Source organism: Copadichromis virginalis, linkage group LG15, assembly GCF_057382275.1.
Source record: "Copadichromis virginalis isolate Kocher_CV1m ecotype Utaka linkage group LG15, C_Virginalis_male_GT1.1, whole genome shotgun sequence".
NCBI classification, from domain to species: domain Eukaryota; kingdom Metazoa; phylum Chordata; class Actinopteri; order Cichliformes; family Cichlidae; genus Copadichromis; species Copadichromis virginalis.
This window is the reverse complement of record NC_140632.1, coordinates 3,033,842-3,061,421: the sequence shown is the minus strand read 5'-3', so window position 1 is coordinate 3,061,421 and position 27,580 is coordinate 3,033,842. Positions and strand designations below refer to the sequence as shown.

The 27,580-nt window shown below is 43.7% G+C and overlaps 2 protein-coding genes across 5 annotated transcripts in view; both read right to left on the bottom strand.

Moving 5' to 3' along the window:
• Positions 1-14,290, bottom strand: part of ccdc85cb (coiled-coil domain containing 85C, b) — a 52,165-nt gene extending 37,875 nt beyond the window's left edge. For all 4 annotated transcript variants that reach the window (XM_085431342.1, XM_085431343.1, XM_085431344.1 and 1 more), the window contains exon 1: positions 12,913-14,290. In XM_085431342.1, coding sequence (XP_085287468.1) covers positions 12,913-13,627 — 715 coding nt within the window. In that variant the 5' untranslated portion in view covers positions 13,628-14,290. The remainder of the gene's footprint in view (positions 1-12,912) is intronic.
• Positions 14,291-14,518: 228 nt separating this feature from the next.
• Positions 14,519-27,414, bottom strand: LOC146691529 (cholesterol 24-hydroxylase-like). Its single transcript, XM_085431339.1, has 15 exons — positions 26,951-27,414; positions 26,803-26,880; positions 24,897-24,978; positions 24,499-24,572; positions 23,933-24,019; positions 23,723-23,861; positions 23,463-23,573; positions 23,209-23,371; positions 22,946-23,011; positions 18,079-18,151; positions 17,487-17,571; positions 17,292-17,402; positions 15,699-15,787; positions 15,508-15,574; positions 14,519-15,420 (listed from the first exon to the last, which is right to left on the bottom strand). Exons 1-15 carry the CDS (start codon positions 27,097-27,099, stop codon positions 15,262-15,264), a joined length of 1,533 nt encoding a protein of 510 aa, XP_085287465.1. The 5' UTR covers positions 27,100-27,414; the 3' UTR covers positions 14,519-15,261.
• Between the last annotated feature and the right edge of the window lie 166 nt (positions 27,415-27,580).

Genomic DNA, 27,580 nt, shown 5'->3' with positions numbered 1-27,580 from the left:
ACATCATTTGCGTGTGGAAAGTGTGATGTGCCACTACATGTGGAGTGCTTCAAGAAGTACCACACTGAGTAGAACATGCATGAAAGATGATGGAATGTATGGGAAGAAATATGTTATATATGTATATATGTTTTTAGAGGTTCTAAGAAAAAAATGTTTGTTGAGTTTTTGAGTATAAAAAAATTGAGAATAAAGAAATCAGTTCAAATTGTTTGATGTTTTGAATTTTATACAGGGGGAACCTGAGGCTCCACCTTTTTGTTATTATTTATTATGACTATATTATTATTTTGTTCTTATTATATTATTATTATTACTTCTCTATTATTATTATTAGGTGACATTTGACCTAGTGACAAGCTGTGTGACTACTGGCAACAATTGTTGCCAGTCATAAAAATGCTATTTTCTTCAAAAAAAAGTACAAAATGGAAAAAATAAATACATAACATGATTCAGAGGGACTCAATTGATAAAATGATATGCCTTACAACTCTGAAAAAAATCTGGGCACAAACGGGTTAGGCACATTTTGATTTTAAGTTAAACCTTTAAGCCATCGTTAAATTTATGTGAGACTTCTAAACAGTTACTGAAATTTATGAGTTATGTGTGACAAACATGTTGTCTTTTACGCCAAATTCTTGACTGGCTTTTAATAAACAGAAAATAATAATAGAAGTACCGCTCAGGAAAATATTTTTCCAAACCAAGCTCGAATAAACAGATCTGACTGATCGGAGAACTGTCTTACTAAATGTGCATTCACAGCTCAAAACGGCGACCTGTACTGAATATATAAATTGTAAAATAACACTATGGGTGAACCCTTTTCTTGTTTAGACACACGAGGACCCACCTTCAGATCTGCAAAGTGCTCGGCCTTAACGCGTTAAAATCAAATAAATTCTGCAAATTTTTCCAGTGAAATTACACGGTCGGCATTTACGCGTCTGGTGTGTAAAAGCCTCAACTCACTTTAACTGAATTTGGATAACATTCAGCTTATCATTACCTTAGTTAGCCATCGATAACCATTAGCCTATTCTTGCAACCACTGATTTAGCCTGCTAGCTTTGGCTACAGCAGCTAATTGCTTCTTTAAGACATCTACCCGTGTTTCACTAACATTCATTTCTAGTGTTTGCTTTTAGCTTTTTAACATTTATTTGAAGTTGCAGGCATATATTTAGCAAAAAAGTTTTACTCATAATTTTAGCTACTCCATTTCAATGGTTTATTCATTATTTTTAGCTAATGTTTACATTTTTCTTTTTTAAATTAGTAAATCATTTAAATAGCTGTACTTTTAGAACACTTTTGCAAACACTTATTTATTTACTTTGTGACAATTACTTTTCCATTTCAACCAGTATAACTAGTTTTTGCTCTCTTGGGGGGGGGGACACTTCACCCGTTGCCTACTGGTGGTGGTCAGAGGGCCCGGTGGCGCCAGTGTCCGGCAGCCTCACCTCTGTCAGTGCGCCCCAGGGTGGCTGTGGCTACAATGTAGCTGCCATCACCAGTGTGTGAATGTGTGTGTGTGTGAATGGGTGGATGACTGGATGTGTAAAGCACTTTGGGGTCCTTAGGGACTAGTAAAGCGCTATACAAATGCAGGCCATTTACCATTTACATGTGTTTAGCTCAGTCATTCGGTGCAATAGCTAAGTTAATCTTTCCACATACCCCCTTCCTATTGCAGCAGGACCTCACACTTAAGCCACTGGTTAGAAATCGCTGTTTCAGTCGTACCGAGAGCCTGATGAGGATGAGTTCTTGTGGTGCCTTGTGAGAAACACTCGAGATGAAGTGCTAGCCAACCTCTTTTGCCCTGCAAGCAGATGTCTGACTCAAAATGTGCCGATGCTGAACTTTCCCAAAAAGAAAGAAAAAAACAAAAACCAGCAGGCGAGGAGAACAGATCAGAACCAACTAGGCCACAGAGCTGGGGAGGAGAAATAGGCTGGCTATAATTGGCTGTCATAAGTGTCATCTCCTCTCAGTGTGTGAGTTAGAAGAGATTTGAAATATGATGTGTGATGCCTCTCTGAAGATGAATAACTGCCTCAATTTGCCTCATATGACACCTACCAACTTTACACCAAGCTCGAAACCCGTCTCTATACAGAGAGGCTTGAAAAGACGGAAAAGAGAGGGCGATTTCTTTCCCCTCCGTTTCCCACTGCAACACTTTTAAACCAAATTGTCTCACATCCTTTTAAGAACCATGATTGCGGCCAACCATAGCCAGGCAGCCTGTGCTTAATCAGACATTATCTGCGCATCTGCAGAACCCACAGCTAGCTCTGATGGAGTCAAAGAGGATCGGAGGGAGACCCAGGAACATGTCCAGATTTTCAGATAATCACACAGACTTTCCCTGGCGGCTAGTCCATAACCGTTAATACCAGCACAAACGGCAAACGCATGCCAGATAAAAAGCATCTGCATCACTCTCCCTCTGTTGCCAGTCATCGATTTAGTCAGGTAAACGCCTTTTCTTCCCGTGAGCTTGCATTTTCGCCCGATTATCAGCTTTCATGTAAGCTCTTTACGATTGTCACGGTGGAATCAAATGCCCTACATTTGGCTCGGTTTGAATAAATAATGACTTTGATCAGGCTGTATAATCTGAGGCCAAGCTCAGTTAAGTGGGGTGGTCTTAATACCTTTTTTGATGGACTGTCGACAGCTGTCAGATCGTCGCTGAGCATTTGTGGTGAGAAGTGGGATGTGGTAAAAGACAGATGAATACATATTTAATGTGTTGGGAAGACGTTTGATGCGTATTGCAGCTTCAAAGCCAACCTCTGACCTTCTACGTTCTGACTTACCTTCTTTTCATCTGTTGAACTTTCTCTTTACGATCTTTTTCCCTTTATATATCCAAGTTCAAAACAGACATGCATTTCCCAGCACACCTAGACTTTATGTATAAGCCTGGTGGTTCAGTTCTTTGCGTCATTGTCCAACTTGACCACTTCACTATTAAAGCTCTACTTTAAAGCATAACCAAATGGTTTCAATTGGACTTTCTTTCCAGCGCCCAACATGAAATAGCCGAGAGAAATGTGTTTCTCAAGTGTCGTGCCAAACCACAACAGAGATGTTTAAGTTACGCAGCCCAGCCTGCAAGAGGAAATTAGCCTCCAGAGCAAACCAAAGCAATGTTACCTGAAACCATCTAAAAAAAAAATAAAAAATTCCTCAGGATGGAGCAATAGTGCTGTAGACTGTACGATTGATTCCAGATGTTTTAGCCGAGAGTCAGACCTCCACATTATCTCATCCATCTCGATGGCCAATGGCCAGTTTCACTATTTTACAAGTGCTCCAGTGAACATCCAACTAGGAATGTGACGCTATTCTCATCCAAGCAACAAAGCAAGCGTTTCAATAATTCTTTAATTTTCTTTTTCCTTCTTCACAAAGAAGTGAAGAAAGTTCATTCTCCTGGCTCCAAAACGAAAAAGCCCCATTTAAAGAGCCCAAGCACTCACAAAAACACAATCTATAACTGTTAAGACTGGAGGCTGGAGTAAGGTGACAGCGCTGTGTAAACTGAAGCAAGGCGAAGACATCTGCTGACTCCAATGTCACAGCGACCAAAACAGAAGAGCTGACAGGCAGAAAATCCAGATAAACGCCTCGTTCCTCCCGGGCCCTCGAAAGGAGCTGATGAAGAAGTGTTCTATCTACGAGCTGCTGACTTTTGGCAACCTGTTCTACTCTCGAAGGTCACTGGCGGTGTTGCGTAGACAAAATCAAATTGCTGATGGTGACTTTACAGCGCGGCCCAGACGAGTTTTTGCCACCGCGCCAATTGCACCAATTGAGGTCTGTCCAGCTGCTCTCATTTGCATCCTAATCAGCTTGTTATTGGATCTAGTGCCATCTGACGTGAAGCGTGAATCGATAAGGGTCTCGCCAGGAGCACAGCGTCTTTCGCTTACCTCGACTTTAATCGAGAGGAGGTCGCCAACCAGGGATGATGAGGGTGTGAGTTAAACTGCACTGCATTCGAGACAAGTTAGCCACATTATTTTAGAAGAGAAGCAGGAAAAAAGATTTTGGACATGATCTCGGAAGGGTTTATGTCAGGAAATTTAAAGTGCATTCTACATTTAATTGTTACAGTGTGACCTGTTTTACCTGTATAATGCTGTCGCAAAATATTGTTCAACTTCACACGACAGTGCCCACATAAAACGTGGTCTGGTGATGAGTAAGCGCACAAACCACGCCCTGCTTGTCTATTGTGAGCGAGTAACTCACACACAGACAGAGCTGACCTCACTGGGCTGGCATCATTGTGCACGGGTCAACCACCATGGAGGCCAACCATGCCCAAACCAAGCCCCATCCCCCCAACCCCTTACCTCTCTCCGCTTCAGTGACTCTGAGGCTAGGCGTGGGAGCCATCGACTCGCCCCACTGATCACTGCTTGTTGCCTTGGCAACTGAGCAACCAAGCCCCTCCAGCAGCCCGCTGTCCAATGATCAGAAGAAAAGGACAGCCTCTTAGATAGGCACGGTCGCAAAACGGCGGCACAGCGTGAGGACGACAGAGCCAAGTGCTTTTATTAATTGTATTAAATCACAACATCAGCGGCACTTTTATAGATTCCAGGGTGTCACTGATGACCACACGAACATTAAAGCAATCACGACGTGTTGTAAAACTTTTTGTTCTATTAAAAGGCCTCGCATTGGATCTCTGAGCCAGCCCGTGTGTATGCGCGAGCCTCACGCTGGCTCTGTAACCTCATTCTGTCGGCCGGGTGCTGCGCTGACGGGAATGAAAGGACAGTGAATAAGACAGCAGGTTCACAGAAATCGGCAGAGAGACGGATGAGGATAGAGGCAACGACTGGAATAGTCTGTCACGTAAGAATAGACGGGGAGGCAAAAGTTCAAAAAGCGGCCTAGAGACACGCGCTTTCCTCGATTTTTTCCATCCTGCTGCTCCTCTCTCTGCGCAGTCTCATTCCTGCTGTGTCACAAAGAGGAACGGGACCCACTTCCTCTTTTGTTTGTTCAGGAATGTGGGACGTCCTGACAGGCAGGCTTTTCATTGACAGTGAACAGCTGAGAGTTTCCCCACTGAGGCTCTCTCTCTCTTAACCTGTCCTGCGTACATCAGTGAGTTTGTGTTTCTTCTCCATTATCTGTGTTATCAGCCCAGCAGGCTTCACACAGATAGTTTGCTGGAGGAATAGAAGCCACAGATGCTGGCTATACTCCAGGGACACGACATGTGACACAACCCAAGTCACCACTGGGTCTAATTATGTTTTGTGGGGTATTTTGCAAACTATGAAACGGCGAGCCACGGCAATTTTACGTAGATTTATAGTTTTGTTTTAATTTGATGTGGTGAACCTTTATTCACTTTGGCAGTTATGATGATCTCAAAACTGCCGTTTCAGTTTAGCAGCAGAGAGCAGCTGCTCTCTAAGTTTTGACTAGGCAACATGGAGGTGTTTATCTTTACCAGAAAAAGCGCCACTAAGCAGGGGAGAGGTTACAAGAAACCACCTCAGCGTCTTGGAACACAGAAACATGAATCTCAGCATGGACAAACAGGATATCGGTGACAGAAACATCCTATTCCTGCTTAGACGCCCTTTTTCTGCCACACAGACTTCCACACAATGACTTGAAACGACAGCAGAGAGGAAAAACACCATTGTGTTGCTGGTCCTACGGTTTCCTTTGAAACAAGAAAGGAGCTCACACAGAGAAACAGAGTCGCTGGCTGAGATATAGTGAAGAAAAACATGGGAACCATTCAAAAACCCAACTTTCCTTAGAAGTAACAAACTCTTCTGTATGAAGACTTTGAACTAATGCAGACAAAATAGGCAGAGACTGATTTTCCCCATAAAAACTGACTATAAAGGGTGTTTTAGTTCAGGACTACTGTGAGGAGATGAAAATAATCCTTGATCCTTTGCTTTTAAAGTAACTGATCAATCATAACGCAGAGAAAACTGCTTCTGTCACACATGAATGTGGACATGACTAATTTTCTTTAGTATGATGAAGTATACAAACACACGCTGGTGGCCAACAAAGACGGCTGGCTCTACACTTTTATTGTGAGCTTTTAGGTCATGTCACTCCCTAAGGGTAACGAAAAAGGAAATGAAAACAGAGTGAAAGAGGAAGATCGCTACATGAGAGAGGGGAATAGTTCACACCGACTGTGGCACCTCATACATTAAAGCACACATACATGTAGCAACGGCAGGTGCTAAAGACCCCAGTTTAAACATGCATTTTTATGACTTCTCAGTCAGTTAATTAGGAGTAATTTGAACCTAATTTCAGCCTGAGTGGGTTGGTTTGGTGGATGACTCAGCCGAGTGACTAAACATATTGTACTAAGGCACAGCTTCTCAGGAACAAAACGTTTTACTCAGGAAAGTAGTTGCAGGAGATCGGGGCACGCTTCAATATATAGAGTACTGGGGAAAACGTTTGAGCCACTCCTTAGTATTTTCCATTTTGTTATGTTTTGAATAGAGTGCAAACATACATAGATATACATGCACATACAGTATATAAAAGTAAGAACCATCTTAGACCAGATTTCTCGTCATTTCTTTTAGTCTTCAGGAATAGTTCTCCAGGTTTCTTGAGGCTGAAAAATGAAGCTGTTCCACATAGACTGATTCATCTGCATTCATAACTCCAACACCACTGGCTGAAAGGCACCCTGAACCATGAGATAGCCTCCGTGTTTTGAAGATGGTTGTAGACAGTCACTGTTATCCCACTCTCCTGACTTCCTCTGTATACACTCAGTTTAGATTCATCACTCCACAAGTCCTGTCACAACTGATTTTCAGTCCAGTTCTCGTCTAATTTGGTGTAATTACCCAACACATCAGCATTTTTCTCCCCCTGCTTTCCTTAAGAATGGCGTCTTGACAGCCACCCTTCCAATGAATCCATTTCTGATGATGCTTCAACAGTAGAGGGCCATTTTCTATTTCCTAAGAACATGATGTTCATATACGAGTCGTCTGCTACAGATAGTTTTAAATCCTGACATTTATTTGTTTATCTCTAAGGACTGAGTTACAAATGAAGCGAAAAGTAGCCAATGTCAAAGAAAAAGAAAAAAGAGCAAAAGCCAGGAGAACTATTGCTCAAGATCACTTTAAACAAATAAACAAACATATACAAAGAAATCTGGTTTCCTGGAACCAAAACGTAAAGAAAAGACGGGCGGCATAAACCAAAATTCAAAAGTAGTATCTTGACACATCTTAATCTCTGGTGAATCACCAACCTATCTGACTGGTTTCTGCGAGCAGCACACACAGCTGAGTGGGCTGACACACTGGGCGGTAACAAACTCTAAATAAATAAAAGAAAACTCATCGCAGAGCTGACGAACTACGTCAGCTAGTGAGCCAGTCGCTAACATGTCAGCCACTCACTACTGTGGCTTCTCTGCAATGTGCACTTTATACCCCCATTGTTCTCAAGCTTGCACACTATTCCACTCAAGCATTTTTACTGAATAAGGAAAATAATCTATCCAAGCTTGCTAATTGCTCGCCAGCCAGCTCATTAACTAAGCTACTAGCAAGACAAAGTCCCCATTGTTTATTCAGAAGCCATACTTGCAGCTTTCTGCCTTCCTGTAACGCTCTGCAAACTTTTATGTTTATAGTGAAACAGCAAACTAACATCCTGAATTTTGGACTGTAGGGCTCAAAGGTCAGCTCTGGATGGCTTGGTGCTCACCCAATCTGAATTTTCTTCTTTTTTTCATAGCAAATGAGCCCACCCACTGCAGCAGTGTGACTAGAATAATACGAACTGGTAAAAACAAGCCTGTGGGAAAAGGGAGGGGAAAAGTTTTAATAATCAAGTATACCAGCATTTTGGTATACTTCTGCAGCTGTCACCAATGATTGGGCTTTATTCCAAATTTCACTGGCCCCAAGCACGCACACATTTACAAAGAAAACACTCGCACTAGGCTGTGTGAAAGTAATGGATTAACCAGCTGCACCTGCATAGCCCAATTAAAAGTATTTACTGAATCAGAGTCTTATTTACTACACGTTTTATTCATCTGTGTTGGTACACAAGTGTCAGCCAATGAAAGGGAAGATTTTTTGTAGAATGGGAATAATTTATGAGAAGTGAAATCCACAGCACAGCGGGGGCTGCGATACTGCGGATAGATCTTAAAATGTTACAAGCGGCCAAAAATATGCCGATGACAGCGTAAATTTCTCTCTTTCTTCAACTGAGTCTGAGAAACCTGATCCTCCGGGTTAGCTGGGCCGTAGCCACAGTAACAACTTTCACTAAAACCCATCTCCATCTCTAATAACACGTCCTATCATAGTGATCATTCGTGTGCACCTGCATGGTGGTTTGACATCTGCTTTACACCCAGTCCCAAGCCTGGAAAAATGGGAAGAGCGTCCAGTTTAAACTCTGTGCTAAATCAAGTATGTGGCTCTCGCCTTAAACATGGCAAAGCTCGGACAGTTTGAGTTATCAAATCAAAACTGGCTCATTAGTAGTGTGGACACTGGTAGAAAATAATTAAAGCTACAAGCAAACACATGCAAGTAGCATGTTTACACCTTATTATCTGGGGCGGTTTTAAAACAGAAAACATTTCCTGTCCAGGTGAGAGTTTCAGCAGATTATTAGATTGGAAGTCTTGATAAGTGCTGCAAAGAATGCAGCAAATGCAAGTCAAGTTAATTCATCATCAAGGCGTTTGTTTCCCAGAAAAGGAAGGACACGTAAACTGATGGTTCCTATCAGCGTGTCATGTCTAAAGTTTATAGACTGAAACGTGCTCAGCAGCACTTGCAAAAGTCAGGAAACTGTGGACATCAGGCGTAAACGTCGTTGTGTGCGACAGACTGCTCTTTACAATCCCTGGCAGCTAAAAGGTCAGTGGAATGTGTAAGAATGTCTAAAGGTCAAAGAAGCACTACTGCAGAGAGGATCCTAATCAGTTCATCTGGACAGCCTTTCCCCCTGACTCGTTTGGAGACCGAGTGTGGCTGTGTGAGTCTCAGGTAGGGCTGCCACAAACGATTATTTTGATAGTCGACTAGTCACCGATTATTTTTGCGATTAGTCGACTAATCAGATCATCATCCATTGGACGTACAGCGTACAGCTTATTGCACCAGCAGCATCTGGTCTTATATAACTATCATTAGCTTACAGCTTGAAGTGTTTGTGCTAACTAAAAATAAAGACAAGATGGTAGTTTATTAATTTTTAATGAAATTTGCAGATTGTTTCGGTGAAGTTTAATAAACTCCTTGCTTTCTAAAATATAACAGGACACCGGAGTATATTCTCCAGCGTCTCACACTTCTGATAATCAGCTGTCTGCTTGACAGTTTTAGCTGTGCAAAAACTATAACTTTAATCTCAGCCAAACCGATTTACTCAGGAACAAATAAAATACTAAAGAAAGCCAAACAATAACATTTTTAAGTTATCTAAGTGACTTATATATATGTTTAACCTGACTAGCGAAAGACGGCGGTGGGTTTGAAAACGATTTGCCGGGAGTCCGGTGTTCTCACGGCTCTAGTTAGCCTTGCCCCCGCCTAGCTAACGAGCTAGTGGGTAACAGACGTCTCCGAAAACGTCGGAGCGCTTTTGAAAATATGTGGTGTCCTGATAAACTGAGCAGATATTTGAGGTTTCCACAGCTACATTCTCGCCTGAAAATATGTTAAACGTTTATTTTGTGACCCAGAAAGAATAATAAGAGTAAAGTTAAAACTACTAGCTGCCGCCATTGTTGGAAACTGCGCTGGGCTGCGCTATGAATTCTGGGACACAGCTTCTTCTTCTTCGGGGTTTAACGGCAGCTGGCATCCTTGTACATGCAGTGCTGCCATCTTCTGTTTCAGTCCGTTATTACACTCTTAAATCCTACTACTCATTCCTGCGTCCTTTGTGATCTTACAAAGCTTCAAACGATGCGTCGACTATTAAATTAGTCGTCGACGATTTTAATAGTCGACATAATCGTGACTAGTCGACTAATCGTGGCAGCCCTAGTCTCAGGCAATCTGTGCGGCACTGTAGGGGAGCCTAAAGCGAGCCCTCTGTGACAGCATCATGTTTCAGGCGGTCTTTGACTGGAACTAAGTTCCAGACCACCAGAAGCGAATGCAAACGTTAAAAGTCTGGAAATATAAGTCACTGTTTTAGATTAGAAAACTGAGCTGTACTCAAAGCAACCCCCAATGCTTTTTCTTCTAGGACTTCTAAACAGGAGCCTCACAGTTAACGGCGCACACCCCGTCTCACACACACACATTGTCCTTATATCCACAAAAGAAGAAGAGTTGGTAGGGGGAGTAGGGTGGGGTGAATCGGGGTGGGGGTGAGCCATGTGAGTGCACAAGAAATTCAATTAAGCAGACAGCGGGATAGCTCCACAACCCAACCTCCTTTGAGCACAATGTGCCCTCCAACAGTCCCGGCTCCACTCCCAAGCTTCCCAGCCAACCCCTTACCGCCATTCAGCCACTCCCCCAACACCACCAAGACCCACTGAGGACCCTTTGCTGCACCCCCTACCTCCCCCCACCCTCTTCCCAGTTGTCTCTTTTGCCTCAAAGGAGATGAAAATCTTTAAGATGTGCAACAGCCAAGATGGAAAAACGAATTTAAATAGTTGACATTAAAAAGTTTAAGGCAACTTGGCTAAAAAAAGAAAGTTGTTCGTTTTAGACACACAAAAAAAATCTTTTTGTTTTCTGTGTGTGTGTGTGTGTGTGTGTGTGTGTGTGTGTGTGTGTGTGTGTGTCTGGCAAGCTGACAGATGCTGTTCATTTAGCACTTGTGCAGCAATCCTCGAGCTTGTCTCCTAAATGCCCAGGGGAGCCACTGGCATTTGGACAGCATTAAATAAAAAGCCACTCTGCAGACCTCACACCACGTCCAGATCTGACCTCGCAAAGATGGCCACTCCGCTCGGATTTCAACCAGCCAACTGACTAAATCTGTGCCGGTGAAGAAGCCCGTTCTACTCACCCTCCCCTCAGCCTCGCTCTGGCATGTAACAGGTAGCCAGGCTGCTATTCGAGCAAGGTTTTAAGAATTATTTACTCGGGGTGGAAGCGATGAAACACCTGCTCGACCGGCACGCTTCTGGGTAAAGCAATCTAATGTGTGTAAATAACAGCTTCCTATGAGAGTAGCCTTGCTTTTTCCTGACATGTTAGGAAATGTCAATAGCTGTTCTGTTACTTACCAGACCCGCGCTGTTTACAGCACAAGAATAATTTGCGATTCTCAGGGTTGTTTGGGACGACGCAGCGTCAGTCTCATTACAAATGCATAGGTTTTAACAATGAGATAATAAACCTCTCAAATGAGGCGGCCCTTTCCCATGCCAGCGTATTGTTAGAAATGTGTACATCATTGTCAGTGATGAACACACAGAGCCCGAGACTCAGGGGCGCACAATGTCACACACACACTCGCACATAAAGGCTGAGAGAGGCGCTAAGCTGCCGCAGACACAATGTGGATGTTACATAATAACAGCAGAGCACAGACCAAAATGTTGCGTGTTGTGCGAGTATACGTGCGTGTGTGTTTGCGGATTAAGAGCCCCTCGTGCATGCAACCATTCTTTTATATTATGTTACCTTCACGGTTTTCTCAGCGCACAATTCCAGGAATGTCCAATGGATAACATGTGACCGGTGTGATCTGATTTGAAGCTGCTTGCTTTGAGCCTAAATTCTGCTGCGGTTGCCCTGTCCTTGTAAATCGGGGTAAAATAAGGTCCAACCCCCCCCAAACACACACACGTGAAACAGACTTTATTCCTCTCACAAAACAGATCACAGTGGGTTATGAGCCCGTGTGCTTGCTAAACGAGGCTTAGTGTCCTCCTGTTCCATCATGGCTTTTTCATCCCCACTTGCAGCTTTCAGTCATGTATTTAGGTCTTAAAAACAGGGACATTGACTTCTGGTCCCAAGCCACGCATTTCAAACGGGGGCCCTAAGCAGATATGAGTCCTCTCCCACAGCCAGAGACAACAAAGATAATCAGTGAACAACCCCAAGGAGAAAAAAAAAAAAAATCAATCTGCTTGATCCCCTTTTGAAAGCTATTAAGATAAGTCTTTTTCATTGAGAAGCACAAGTGCAGTGACCTAAATCAGTGCAGACATAAATGACAGGTTGGCGTGGGGGCTGAAAAGGCCACTTAAGAGATGCTGTGTGTTTCATAATCACCCCAATCAAGACTTTACAGTGAGGTTAAGCCAAGACCCCATGGGTGTTAATCCATCCCAACAGTTCTGATCAGCATATGCGGCCACAGCAAGCACATACGCGCAGTAACTACACAGTGTGTCTCTATTAGCAGCAGAGCCCAGGAATACAGGTGTAAGGGCCAATTCCCCATTGTTTAAAGCAGGGGTGTCAAACTCAAATACACAGTGGGCCAAAATTCAAAACTGGCACAAGGTCGCGGGCTAACATTAATATTTATTGAAAAATAAATCTCCTCCAGATTTAAGAATGAATCTCTTCTTATGGACTCAAACAAGTTTTGCTGAAAAACTGAATATGGAACAAGCAAAGCTTAATACTAAACAATATATATTAGCTGTATAATACCAGTAGGCCAGCTCTAATAATAACTTGGTATGGCTTCGAGGGGCAAATGTAATTAGGCTGCGGGCCAAATTTGGCCAGCGGGCCAGAGTTTGACACCTATGGTTTTAAGAAAGAATTGGACCAAAGTTTTTATTTAGGAACTTTTAGATTCCGATTAGTTGACGACTGCTCTACTTCCCTACAGAAACCCCATAATGTGGGGCGTGCATGATGACTGTGGCATCCAGGTGTGTTTACAAGTGCATGTACTCACCATTCAGTCCATTGGGGATGCTTCTGTGATGATGTGGTGCTGATAGGTCATCCATGGATCTTCTTATCGTGGTCCCCATCTTACCGTTCTCTGAGGGCTTGTGCATGTGGTTGTGATTGTGGTGATCGGGGCTACCGGCACTTCCTGTGCTGGACGTGCTACTCCCATCTCCAACATCCCTGACCGTGCTGGTGCCCCCGTTCAGGTTGGTCAAGCTGGACTGACTATCTATGGAGCTCCGGGACCCTGCCCCATTCCTCTCTTCATCCAGCATGAGGATGATCTCCTTCAGTTCAGAGTTCTCCCTCAGCACAGTCTCCTGGTTGGCTTCCAGCTCCTTGAGCTTCATCATGTAGGTGCCCACCTCCTTCCACATGGCGCTGGCTGTGTAGCGGCCGAAACGCTGCCACTCCCGGGACAGCTTCTTGCCCTTCTGTCGGTCGTCGTCCAGGAAGCAGCAGAGTTCCCGGAGCTCGTGGTTGTCATCTTGGAGCTTCTGGTTGATTTCCTTCAGGTTCCGGATTTCATGAAGGTGCACCTGCAGCCGCCGGTTAATGTCCTTCATCATGTTGCCATGCTCGATCATCAAGTTCATTTTCTCGCCGTCAACCCTCCTTAATTTCCTAACCAGCTCCTCTTTGCTGCACCGCAGCAGCTCGTCGTCCGTCAGCTGGCTCAGGTCATCCTTCGGCCCCTCGGACGGATTTTTAGCCATGACTGTGGCGGCTGCGAGTCTCAGTTCGTTTATGCAGCTGCTTAAAATTAACTCTCAGAAACTCACTAACCTAACCTCAATTGCGGAATCGTGTTAAAAAATGAATACATTGTCCAAAAAGGGGGGGAAAAAAATCTGAAAAGTATCGATAATGCCCTGATCTTCAACAGGCCGATAATAAAACCGAAAGAATAAACAACACAAATATGACTGTGATGCTTCCACAACCCGAGCTTTTAAAGAAATGACACCACTGATCTGGTAAAATAAATAAAAAATACTCACAGGAACAACAGTTGGTGGTCACAGTCGGTCAGAGACAAACAAGCGATATAAAATCGATTATCAGGGATTTCCGATCACCGAGTCCTGTCGGCAAAAACACAGCGACCCGTAACAGTGTGCACAGTCTCTGCTGGACATCACAACATTCACATGATGGAAAACGTGAAATCCGCCAGCTTCTTCCTTTATGTTTAGGTGAATTCAACCTAATTTCGCGCAAAACAGCGAATGTTCGAGTAAAACGCGCAACCTATAAGAAAAGTCCTCTTGGACGTGTTTCACCGTCTCCTCGGATAAAAGCGTCTTCAGTGAGGCGGTGTGATAGTGGACGGACGACTCAATCCTTTCCACCCAGCAGCCTCGGAATTATCAGTGGACCCCCCGCCTCTCTCCTCCCTCTTGTCCAAACACTCGGGTTTGAAATCATTCAAGAGGATTCAGCTCGAGACGACCAATCAAGACGCGCGAGAGAAGTGGGCAGCAGGTAGATGAAAAAGTGCGGCGCAGCCTCGCAGAGCTCAGGCTCGGCCTTCTTAAAGGTACAGGAGGACGCGCTCGCCGTAAAAACACACTGGATTCATTAAAGAAGAAAAATCAGACTACGCCTCACGACTTTTATTCTTTATTGTTAAATGAAGCACAGATGTATTGTGTGCTTTTAATGGCCGTGATTTCGTTGACAATACTTGAGCATTAAAAAGCTGGGCTGGTTTACTGAAATGAAGCCCCAAAATATTCATTTAGTTAAAAATCAAAAATACTTTAACCTATGACAGTAGGCTTTAGCTACATGCATATTTGATTAAAGATTAAAAAAATATTATCATCTGTGTTTAAACCAGAGACAACTTCTGGGAGAGTTCTTTTTCTGAACATTGAATTTAAACAGCTTTTTAAAAGTCAGAGATCTCTGCAAGATCTCAGCGCCCCCATGTGGACACTGTCCGTAAAGGCATTAAGACAGCAAATCGGGTAAAGAAATATAAAACACGCTTGTTTCCAAATGATTTCCATTTACACACATATTAGTTTTGTAGGCACAAAGAGGTTTGTGGTTATGAAAAAAAAGACACTACACACCGCTATATAATGAGTTTGTGCATGATTAACAAACAAGTGCAAATGGTATTTAACCCAGCTGTCCCCCTCAAAAAAATAAAATTATATTGTAATGAAAAAAATATATAATATATAATTATCACCATCATTTCATTTCGCTTTACCATGTAATTCATATCTGATACTGTTTTTATTATAACGATTTATTTTTTTAATCACAGCTTTTAGGCAGGAGTAGATCAACAGTTTTACCCTACAGACCACTATGATTTCTTTTTATGTAAAGTCCTTTAAGATCCTTTATTTTTGTAATCCCTGTGACTCAAAGTGCACAACACTCCACTCTTTGGTCTGAGTGTGCCAGCATCCAGGATGTCAAAGGTCTGTCCCGGGACGAGAGTGAAGTCAAACCTCTGGAGCAGTTTGGCCATCACCACTTTAGCCTCCATCTAAAAAACACAACAGCGCCCACAGAGATGAGTCAGTGTGTTTATAGGTGAGTGGGTCTTCATGTTGACTTACGCTGTCATCCTCACCTGAGCAAAGTTCTGTCCCAGACACGAGCGAGGACCGAGGGCAAAGGGGTAGTAGCAGTAATAAGGCCTTGAACAGATAAGAGACAGCCTCAGTTACTGTGAACCGTTTCACTCATTTAGTCTGAGATAATAAAGTGTGTGCAAACATGAAACGTAATAAAGTCAGCATGGTGAAACAGTGTTTTTCTTACTTGGGAGCATCTGGGTGAAATCTGTCTGGATCAAATTTTAGTGGATCCTCGAAGAATTTGTCCAGTCTCCCGCTCACATAGGAGCTGAACTAAATAGGAAAAAATTTCACATTTTAACCATAAATGTATTTGTTCTTGCTTGAATAAGACCTCATTTTTTATGTTTTTCTGGCAACTTTGTGACAGTTTTGTTTATACATACGCTACCAGTCAAAGGCTTGGACATATCTTCTTATTTTCTTTATTATGGGTTTTTCTTTTTTTCATGACTATTTACATTGCAGATTCTCACTGAACACATCAAAACTGTGAATCAACACATATGGCATTATGTAGTAAACAAAAAATGTGAAATAACTCAAAACATGTTTATATTTTAGATTCTTCCAAATAGCCACCCTTTGCATTCTCTTGATGAGCTTCTTGAAGTCATCGCCTGAAATGTTTTTCCAACAGTCTTGAAGGAGTTCCCAGAGATGCTGAGCACTTGTTGACTCTCTTGCCTTCACTCTGCGGTCCATCTCATCCCAAACCATCTCCATTGGTCAGGTGACATCTGGTGCAGCACACCATCACTCTACTTCTTAGTCAAATAGCCCTTACACAGCCTGGAGGTGTGTTTGGGGTTCAGTGTGCCTTCAATTCTGAATAAATCCCCCACACCATCACACCTCCTGCTCCATACTTCATGGTGGGAACCATTCATGTAGAGACCATCCGGTTACATTTTGTGCATCACACAAAGACACAGCAGGTGGAACCAAAGATCTCAAATTTGCACTCATCAGACCAAAGCACAGATTTCCACTGGTCTGATGTCCATTCGTTGTGTTTCTTGGCCCAAACAAATTTCTTCTGCTTGTTGCTTTTCCTTAGTCCTGGTTTCTTAGCAGCTATTTGACCATAAAGGCCTGATTCACAGTCTCCTCTGAACAGTTGATGTAGAGATGTGTCTGCTACTGGAACTCTGTGTGCATCTATCTGAGCTCTAATCTGAGCTGCTGTTAACTTGCTAATTCTGAGGCTGGTGACATGGATGAGTTTATCCTCAGCAGCAGAGGCGACTGTTGGTCTTCCTTTCCTGGTGCCGTTCTCATGTGAGTCAGTCTCGTCGTAGCACTTGCTGATCTTTGAATGTGTCCCCAAAGTTTAAGCAATTTTCCAGACTGACTTTCAGTTCTTAAAATAATGAAGGACTGTCATTTTTTCTTTACTTAGAATTCATATTATGGCGAGAACCAATCAGATAAGGGCTGTCAGCTGTGTACCAACCTGACTTCTGCACAACACAACTGATTATCCCAACTCTATTGAGGCGGAGAGAAATACCACAAATGAACCCTGACAAAGGCAGACCTGTGAATTGAAACCACTTCATGTGCCTACATCATGAAGCTCATTGAGAGAAGGCCAAGAGTTTACAGCGCTGTCAACAAAGTTAAGGGACTTGAAGGACTCTATAAAACATATTTAGAGTTATTTATCTTTTTTTCTTCGCTACATAACTCCATATATCTTGCTTCATATATTTGTTGTCTTTAGTATGTAGTTATCATTTAGACTTACAAACATATTAAAAAGAAAATGACTCACAACAACGCTAAATCCCCCGGGTATGTGGATACCGTCAATCACCATGTCTTCAGCAACATCACGAGACGTGCCTGGAGCTGGGGGGTAAATTCTTAGAGTCTCTTTTAACACCTGAAGGAAGGTTACAATGAGAAGTGCACACTTTGGGTGAGTTATTAAAATAAATAAATGAATAACTAAATTTACCACATGTACCTGTGACAGGTAGACCAGCTCTCCTAAGTCGTCATAGCTTATGTCACGTTTCATCCCAATGACATCATCGACCTCTTTCTTCGCTCTAAGAAATAAAAATACAATTTAGAAAACCAAAAATTCACTCTATATATTACACAGTTATAACTGCAGAAATATTACCTAAATCATCTTTAGAGGTTAACACAGGTCATAGGAGTAAATATGTAGAAACAGATGTAAAACTACATTTTTTATAGAGAAAAATGCACATCTACATAAATGTCTGTGGGCTTGAGATTTATATAATCTCAGGATTGGGAATATTTTTGATGTTTGATATTTTGATGGATCAAATTAGAAGAAGTTGTTTTCACACAACGGGTTGACAGTCAGATCTGAGGCACACACTGATTGTAAGAACTGGATCTATCAGACTGACTGTACAACAAGTGTGTCACAGCAAGAAGCTTTCTGAAGATCTCAAAGACTTTTGTTTAAGTCCTCTTTACTTATAGGTTCAATCAGATGATGTTTCAGGTTATATTCATGCAAAGATATAGAAAGTTGTAAATAGAAAGTGTAAATTGTTGAGTTCTGTTTGACTTCTTACTTCTCCAGTATTTCAGGATGTCTTCCAAGCGCCATGATGCAAAAACCCAGTTGATTGGCTGTTGTTTCTTGGCCTAAAATGTTGCCAGTTTGTCAATAATGCATCAGAATATTACCTCAATCAAGAAGTTGTAATCCTAATTTCTACATCACAACTCTTTGAGTCTTAAAAAGCCTAGTTAACTCAAAATCAATAATATCATTATGTAACAAAAACAGATCATATGTTTCTTTTTCTTGATTGATATTTTACTCATTTGCAAATGTTATGGTCCCGGTCAAGATTGAAAAGAGTAATAAATATGTATTTTTTTTACATTTGAGACAAACAAGTTTACCCTGCCCGGGATAGGGTTACCGGGGCCCCGCCCTGGAGCCAGGCCCGGGGAGGGTGCCCGAGGGCGAGCGTCTGGTGGCCGGGCCTTAGTCCATGGGGCCCGGCCGGGCACAGCCCGAAGAGGAGACATGGGCCCATCCTCCCGCAGGCCCACCACCCGCAGGAGTCGCCATAGGGGTCGGGTGCATTGTGTGCCGGGTGGCGGCCAGGAGCGGAGGCCCTGGCGGACTGACCCCCGGCTGCCAAGACTGGCAATAGGGACATGGAATGTCACCTCTCTGGTGGGGAAGGAGCCTAAGTTAGTGCGTGAGGTTGAGAGGTACCGGCTAGATATAGATATATAGATATATTGTCCTTCAACGCACATATTAAACAAATATGTAAGACTGCTTTCTTCCATTTGCGCAACATCTCTAAAATTAGAAATATCCTGTCTCAGAGTGACGCTGAAAAACTAGTTCATGCATTTATTACTTCCAGGCTGGACTACTGTAACTCATTATTATCAGGATGTCCAAAAAACTCGCTGAAAAGCCTTCAACTAATCCAAAATGCTGCAGCAAGAGTCCTGACAGGGACTAGAAAGAGAGAGCATATTTCTCCTGTTTTGGCTTCCCTTCATTGGCTTCCTGTTAAATCCAGAATTGAATTCAAAATCCTGCTCCTCACATACAAGGTCTTAAATAATCAGGCCCCATCTTATCTTAATGACCTTGTAGTACCATATCACCCTATTAGAGCACTTCGCTCTCGCTCTGCAGGCCTACTTGTTGTTCCTAGAGTATTTAAAAGTAGAATGGGAGGCAGAGCCTTCAGTTTTCAGGCCCCTCTTCTGTGGAACCAGCTTCCAGTTTGGATTCGGGAGACAGACACTATCTCTACTTTCAAGATTAGGCTTAAAACTTTCCTTTTTGCTAAAGCATATAGTTAGGGCTGGACCAGGTGATCCTGAATCCTCCCTTAGTTATGCTGCAATAGACTTAGGCTGCCGGGGGATTCCCATGATGCATTGAGTTTTTCCTTTCCAGTCACCTTTCTCACTCACTATGTATTAATAGACCTCTCTGCATTGAATCATATCTGTTATTAACCTCTGTCTCTCTTCCACAGCATGTCTTTTATCCTGTCTTCCTTCTCTCACCCCAACTGGTCGCAGCAGATGGCCGCCCCTCCCTGAGCCTGGTTCTGCCGGAGGTTTCTTCCTGTTAAAAGGGAGTTTTTCCTTCCCACTGTCGCCAAAGTGCTTGCTCATAGGGGGTCATATGATTGTTGGGTTTTTCTCTGTATCTATGAAGCGCCTTGAGGCGACTTTTGTTGTGATTTGGCGCTATATAAATAAAATTGAATTGAATTGAATTGAATTGAATATAGTCGGGCTCACCTCTACACATGGCTTGGGCTCTGGAACCAGTCTCCAGGAGAGGGGCTGGACTCTGTCTCAGTCTGGAGTTGCCCCTGGTGAGAGGCGGCGGGCTGGGGTGGGTATCCTAATATCCCCTCGGCTTGCTGCCGGTACGTTGGGATTTTTCCCGGTGGACGAGAGGGTTTGTTCCCTGCGCCTTAGGGTCGGGGAACGGGTCCTGACTGTCATCTGCGCTTATGCGCCGAGTGGCAGTTCAGAGTACCCAGCCTTCTTAGAGTCCCTGGGGGGGGGGTGCTGGAGGGTGCTCCACCTGGAGACTCTGTTGTCCTGCTGGGAGACTTCAATGCTCACGTGGGAAACGACAGCGAGACCTGGAGGGGCGTGATTGGGAGGAATGGCCTCCCTGATCTGAACCCGAGCAGTGCTCTGTTATTGGACTTCTGTGCTAACCACAGTTTGGCCATAACGAACACCCTGTTCGAACATAAGAGTGTCCATAAGTGCACGTGGCACCAGGACGCTCTAGGCCGTAGGTCGATGATCGATTTTGTAATCGTATCAGCAGACCTGCGACCATATGTTCTGGACACTCAGGTAAAGAGAGGGGCTGAGCTGTCAACTGATCACCACCTGGTGGTGAGTTGGATCAGGTGGCGGGGGAGGACGCTGGACAGACCTGGTGCACCTAAACGTGTAGTGAGGGTGTGCTGGGAACGTCTAGCAGAGGCCCCAGTCCGCGAGATCTTCAACGCACACCTCCGGCAGAGCTTCAACAGCATTCCGAGGGAGACCGGGGACATTGAGTCCGAATGGACCATGTTCAGCGTCTCCATTGCCGAAGCTGCTGCATTGAGCTGCGGCCGCAAGGTGGTGGGTGCTTGCCGTGGTGGTAATCCCCGAACCAAATGGTGGACACCAGAGGTGAAGGGAGCCACCAGGCTGAAGAAGGAGTCCTATCGGGCTTGGTTAGCCTGTGGGACTCCGGAGGCAGCCGACAGGTATCGACAGGCCAAGCGGAATGCGGCTCGGGCAGTGGCTGAAGCAAAAACTCGGGTGTGGGAGGAGTTTGGAGAGGCCATGGAAAAAGACTTTCGGACTGCCTCGAAGAGATTCTGGCAAACCGTCAGACGTCTCAGGAGGGGAAAGCGGTGCTCTACCTGCACTGTGTATAGTGCTGGCGGAGCGCTGCTGACGTCGACTGAGAAAATTGTCAGGCGGTGGAAGGAATACTTCGAGGACCTCCTTAATCCCACTGACACGTCTTCCGAGGAGGAAGCAGAGTCTGGGGATGAGGGGAATGACCCGCCAATTTCCGGGGGCGAGGTCACTGAGGCAGTTAAACAACTCCTTGGTGGCAGAGCCCCTGGTGTTGATGAGGTCCGCCCCGAGTTCCTGAAGGCTCTGGACGTTGTAGGGCTGTCCTGGTTGACACGCCTCTGCAATGTTGCGTGGAGATCAGGGGCAGTACCTGTGGACTGGCAGACCGGGGTGGTGGTCCCCATCTTTAAGAAAGGGGACCGGAGGGTGTGTTCCAACTACAGGGGGATCACACTCCTCAGCCTCCCTGGGAAAGTCTATGCCAGGGTGCTGGAAAGGAGAGTTCGTCCGTTAGTCGAACCTCGGATACAGGAGGAACAATGCGGTTTTCGTCCTGGTCGCGGAACACTGGACCAGCTCTTTATCCTCTCCAGGATACTTGAGGGTGCATGGGAGTTTGCCCAACCAGTCTACATGTGTTTTGTGGACTTGGAGAAGGCATTCGACCGTGTCCCTCGGGGTGTCCTGTGGGAGGTGTTGCGGGAATATGGGGTGTCTGGCCCATTGCTACGGGCCATTCGATCCCTATACAACCGTTGCAAGAGCTTGGTTCGCATTGCCGGCAATAAGTCGGACTCGTTCCCGGTGGGTGATGGGCTTCGCCAGGGCTGCCCTTTGTCTCTGGTTCTGTTCATAATTTTTATGGACAGGATTTCTAGGCGCAGCCAAGTGGCGGAGGGCTTTCGCTTTGGTGGCCTCAGAATCTCATCTCTGATTTTTGCAGATGATGTGGTTCTGTTGGCTTCATCGGGTGAAGGCCTCCAGCTCGCACTGGAACGGTTCGCAGCCGAGTGTGAAGCAGCGGGAATGAGGATCAGCACCTCCAAATCTGAGGCCATGGTTCTCAGCCGGAAAAGGGTGGAGTGCCTACTCCGGGTCGGGGATGAGTTCCTGCCCCAAGTGGAGGAGTTCAAGTATCTTGGAGTCTTGTTCATGAGTGATGGGAGAAGGGAGCCGGAGATCGACAGACGGATTGGGGCTGCGGCTGCAGTAATGCGGACGCTGCACCGGTCCGTCGTGGTGAAGAGGGAGCTGAGTGTAAAAGCGAAGCTCTCAATTTACCGGTCGATCTACGTCCCTACCCTCACCTATGGCCACGAGCTGTGGGTAGTGACCGAAAGAACGAGATCGTGGATACAAGCGGCAGAAATGAGCTTCCTCCGAAGGGTGGCTGGCCTCTCCCTTAGAGATAGGGTGAGAAGTTCGGCCATCCGGGAGGGGCTCAGAGGAGAGCAGCTGCTGCTCCACATCGAAAGGAGCCAGCTGAGGTGGTTCGGGCATCTGACAAGGATGCCCCCTGGGCGCCTCCTGGGTGAGGTGTTCCAGGCATGTCCCACCGGGAGGAGGCCCCGGGGCAGACCCAGGACACGCTGGAGAGATTATATCTCTCGGCTGGCCTGGGAACGCCTTGGTATTCCCCCGGACAAGCTGGAGGAGGTGGCTGGGGAGAGGGAGGTCTGGGCCTCTTTGCTTAGGCTGCTGCCCCCGCGACCCGGCCCCGGACAAAGCGGATGAAGATGGATGGATGGATGGACAAACAGTCAGTAACACAGGAACTAGAGTTGTGTGACACAGTGTGTGTGTGCAGATATTATGCAGCCCCTCTGGATAAGAAAGGACAGTTTTGTCCATGCTAAGTGAACACGTGTTTGAACGGTGATATCAGGATGCTCTACAATTAACATTAAACTGCAGCACACAGCAGCAGGATACAAATTCACAGACAACAGTGGCCACATTGTGTAAAACTGAAAATAAAACACACTCTTCAGTGCAGTGAGCTTCGTCTGACGCTACAAAGGAGCTTCCAGCTGCATTTCACACATCAAAGCTGAAACAACAGAGACTCACCTGCAATGAAAAATGTCACAAAATTGTCCAGCATAAATTCTTCATCTTCTTCAGTCATGTTTTCCTCTGAAATGAGGAGAGAATGGACAGATACATCGATATTTAACTTCTCCTGGTTTCCAACATTACTTACAAACCACATGCACCGAACTGAGAAGGCATCAAAAACTGTGGGTCACATTTGTTCTATTCACTTTGTCTCGTCACAAAGAGAATAAAATATTGCTCTAGTCTAGTCTAATGTGAAATTTGGGAACTCCAACCTTGGCTTGCAGTTTTGATGATTTGTGTCAGGATGTCTTTGGGGACCTCGTCACCGTTTTGCATGGCGGCCTTTCTCTCACTGATCCACTTGGCTCCAGTTGTACGGAGCAGGCGGCACGCTTCCCTCACCTCATTGACATTTCGTCTGTTCTTTGGATTGTACTGGAATGGCAGACTGAAGGGTTTAGCCTGTCATTCTGATAACAATGTTGTTGGCAGACATACTTCATAACAACAAACGCTGAAGTAATACCTCAAAAAATATGTCTCTAAGGTAGGTAACCATTCCTTTCAGACATGTCTCAATGGCTTTAGGGAAAGGTGAACTATTCTTCAAGAGGTCCAAGTCCACCCCGAAGGCAACCTGTTATCAAGATAAGACATGCACAGCAATTCACTCACGCTTAGAACATGATTGTAGCCTTTATAAAAAGTTAGAAAAGTTAGAATAAACATATTTTTTATTCTTCAGTATTAAGAAAAAAAACAGCATGTTAAGGAAGCTCTAAAAACCTTAGTAATAACATCCAGGGTGACACAGTTGATGAGATGGAGCATATTAGCTTCTGTTTTACTGTCAGCAAGCTCTGCAAGTTTATCCATCAGTTTCTCTGCTGTCTCATTGAAGGTTCCCATTAGACCTCTCAGATACCTGGAAAAAACAAAAGTTTGAGACAGAGGAACAGCGACTAAAGGATTAGGATGTATAATTTCATAACTCACAGGCTGCTGAACGCAGGGTCCATGATGCGTCGCTGTTTGTACCACCGCTCATGATCCCGTGCTGTTATCAGACCATCACCTAAAAACCTTGAAGACAGTTAAGACAATGATTTAAAAAAAAAAAAAAATCTGTGAAGTGACTTCAAGAACAAACTAAAAGTCGCTGAGGGGCAAAAGAATCCAAAACTCAGTGACAATAAAGAAATAATAAAAACATTAAACAAATTATAGCAACACATTCACCCTCTCTCCTGCCAGGCAGGTGCCTGATACTGGCAATCACTGTCCCAACCAACCACAAAAGTATTATGCAATGAGTTTCAAAACAACAACCCTGCAAACATCACTGTTAAAAATTACGATAGACAGCATGAAAATGTCCTCATCATAAATTCGTACATGGCTCCTATAATATGATCACTGAGGTCAGGAGTTAAATAAAATGCTAAGATGTGACACAAGGAAAGTATCACAACATGGTAATACTATCAAGTTCTATTCATTGTGACTAATAAGGTATGTACACACAACTACAATAAAGTGACTCAGATAATCTGATACATCACCTTTGACCAAACAGGTTGAAGAGTCTTTTATAGACAGACTTCTGTTTAAGGTATTTTGGGGACATCAGGATTTCCTGAAACCAGAAACAAAATGACACAAAAGTGTGATGATGAAGAAGAAGAAGAAGAAGAAGAAGAAGAAGAAGAGGGCTTTAAATGTGAACAAGTCCCCAAAAGGCCAGTAGCTGGCACTGTTTATTAGCAGGGACCTCTGCCAACAGGATTGATGGGTGCACTTTCACACACAACAGGTTTGTTGCACTGTAGTCATTTTAAACTGAAACAGTAGAGATACACAGGTACTGCTAATCACAATAATTCACAGATTTACAGAAATAGACCCTTTATTAATGACACCTGTGTACTGATGTGAAAACAGTCAGGTGACAAGTGTTTACCTTGGTGGCCTCTGGACAGTACGTACACAGTGAAACGTAGTGAAGCACATTTAACCTGTAAACAGGTCCATACTTCTCGGCCCTGCAGGTGACATCTTAATTAGATCTTTTAAAGGCGAATGATATTAATACTGTAATACAAAGAGTACAGTAAGAACTGCAATGTATTTGTTATATAGGCAGAAATTAACAGGCAACTAGAAAGTGCATTTTCTGAAGAAACTGCAGTGTGAATGCTTGAATCTGAATGTATGCATTGAAATGAAATAATTACTGAATTTAAGTTAAAAATTTTGAATGAGATAAAAAAAAAAAACCCGAATTTAACCTGAAAACAAAAGTGCTGAACTGCTAAAAGCTGAAGGTTACACAGAAGAAGAAGTTGGAAAAAAGCTGAAAATGTTTTAATTGTAAATTAGAAAAACCTAAGAAATGAGAAAAGAACATTTAGAGTCAGAAAACATCTGAAAGAATATTAAAAGGTCATATTCTTTGAATCACTGAATGACTAAAATGTGATCCCTCCACTTGGACCCACACAGTTTAAAAAGTTTACATCTCTGAGCTTTGAAAGACAAGATGTTGGAAAAAGAACAACGATGGCGACGTTTTGAGGGTAAAATGATGGCTTTAACACTGTGGACACAGCAGCAGTTGAAAGAGAAGTGTTTAAGATGAATCTTGGTACAGTGGCAGGCAGAGCTCGTTAAGCAGGCAGGTGTGAGCCTGGTTGCTATAGTGACCGCACCCAATGGCTCCATACACACGGACACAGACATGCACCTCACTTTTGCTGCTTAAAATGAACAGAAAAGTCAGGCCGAAACAAATCGTTCCCAAATGAAAAGTAAAAGTCGTATTGACAAAATTCTTTCACTGTGAGCGACAGCAATGTCTAGTCTACCAAATTCTCAGTTTTCATGTCTGTGGAGTTTATTATATGGACGTGGTGACAGTGGAAAGACACCATGCTCTTCTGATTTTCAAACGAACCTTCTGAGCCATTTTAACATTAGAGTCTATGGAAGAGTTGGAGGGAGGAGGCTGTGCATTGGTGACATTTATGAAAGAACCATAACACCTAGTACAATAGTAAACACATTGGATGAAAGAGGACAGCCATGGCTACGTTTTGAGGGTAAAATCATACCTGTAGAGCAAACGCTGCGGACACAGCAGCAGTTTTAAAAAAGATTTTAAGATTATTTTTTTTGCTCCTCTCACTCTAGCAGTTGAGCTGCCTCACTCTAGCCCCAACATTCCGTCCCATACACACCCATTATAAACTCTGAAACGGGTGAAAAAACATCATGAAACTTAAACTGGAACTGAAGAAAAAGTATAATAGATATTGAAAAGATAAATGCAAGTTGAATAGTTGAATGTCTTGTCTTCGTTTTAAAGTTTGAATGGTGGCTCTATGTCAATGTATGTGGAAGTAGTAAGAGTTTAAAAATGAGTAAGTTGAATGAGGATTTGAAGGGTCTCCCCATTGAAATACATTATAAATTTTTGTTGAATAAAGTTGAATAAAATTAAAAATATAAATGTTAAAAATATGAAAAATGGAAGCAGTGTTGTCCAAAAGAATAGGAATCTAACGGTGTTGGAATGGTTTTTCTAAGTTGAACGGTTTTGAAGGAGTAGGATTACAAAAAACGTACGGAATACAGAATAAAATATAATAATAATAATAAAGATTACAACAACAATACTGTGAATGCTTTTCAAGCATTCACACTAATTAGCGGCAAAATATGCTGTGAAAAAGGAAACTGCGTCAGTTCAATACAGCCAGGCTAGCTAGCATTGGCTGGCAGCAGTCCCTAACACTGACCTACATATTGTGTTAGCTTAATGGTTTGACGTGTTTTCTGCATAAAAACTTTGTTTGCGCTAAACTTACCACTCCAGAAATCTGTCGTGTATAAATCCGTCATTTTTCATCGCCTTCAACATCGTTGGTGAGTGTCCGAAGAAAAAACTGAGGAGGAAACAGCGAGTTACTCTCAAGTAACGTCCGCATAACTGCTTCAGCCGACGACCTTTCCTACCTGTCCCTCGGCGGCCCGGGGATGTGGTCATACTTCATATGAATGTATTTAATGTACAAGCAGTAGCCAAGAAACGCAATGACGAGCAGAAAGAAGAGAAACGTAAGTGCCCGAGCAGCCAGGCTCAGAAGCAGGCTGGAAAGTGCCATCCTGGAAAATGTCCCGGAGACGTCCGTGTTAAAGCTGGTTGTCCTTTCAGTTAGAAAGTCCACGGCCAGATAAAAGCAGCGAGCCTGTTATCAGTGACTCTTCAGACTGAAGTAGCCTACGCAGTTCAGATCATTAACACGACACTCCATCACAGTATCCCACTTAAACTTCAGGAATATCGATATGTTAGGAAGCAGAAACCATAGTGCTTCCAGTTCAGCTGCTTTGGTGCAAATAAAGCAACAAGAGGTTCACTGGAGCTGCAACAAGAAAACCTGGCTTTTCAGCTGGACCTCTGCAATGCACTCCTCATCGAGCCCAGTCCCTTTAAAGCTAAGCGTATCGTATTTGATACATGTGGTTTTGTGAGTTTTATTTGTGTGACCTTTATTTACCTTCAAATGATACAAATTGCATGACAAGTTTTTAATGACTAAGTTGCAAAAATATGGCTAATGTGATACAATTTAAACACATGTG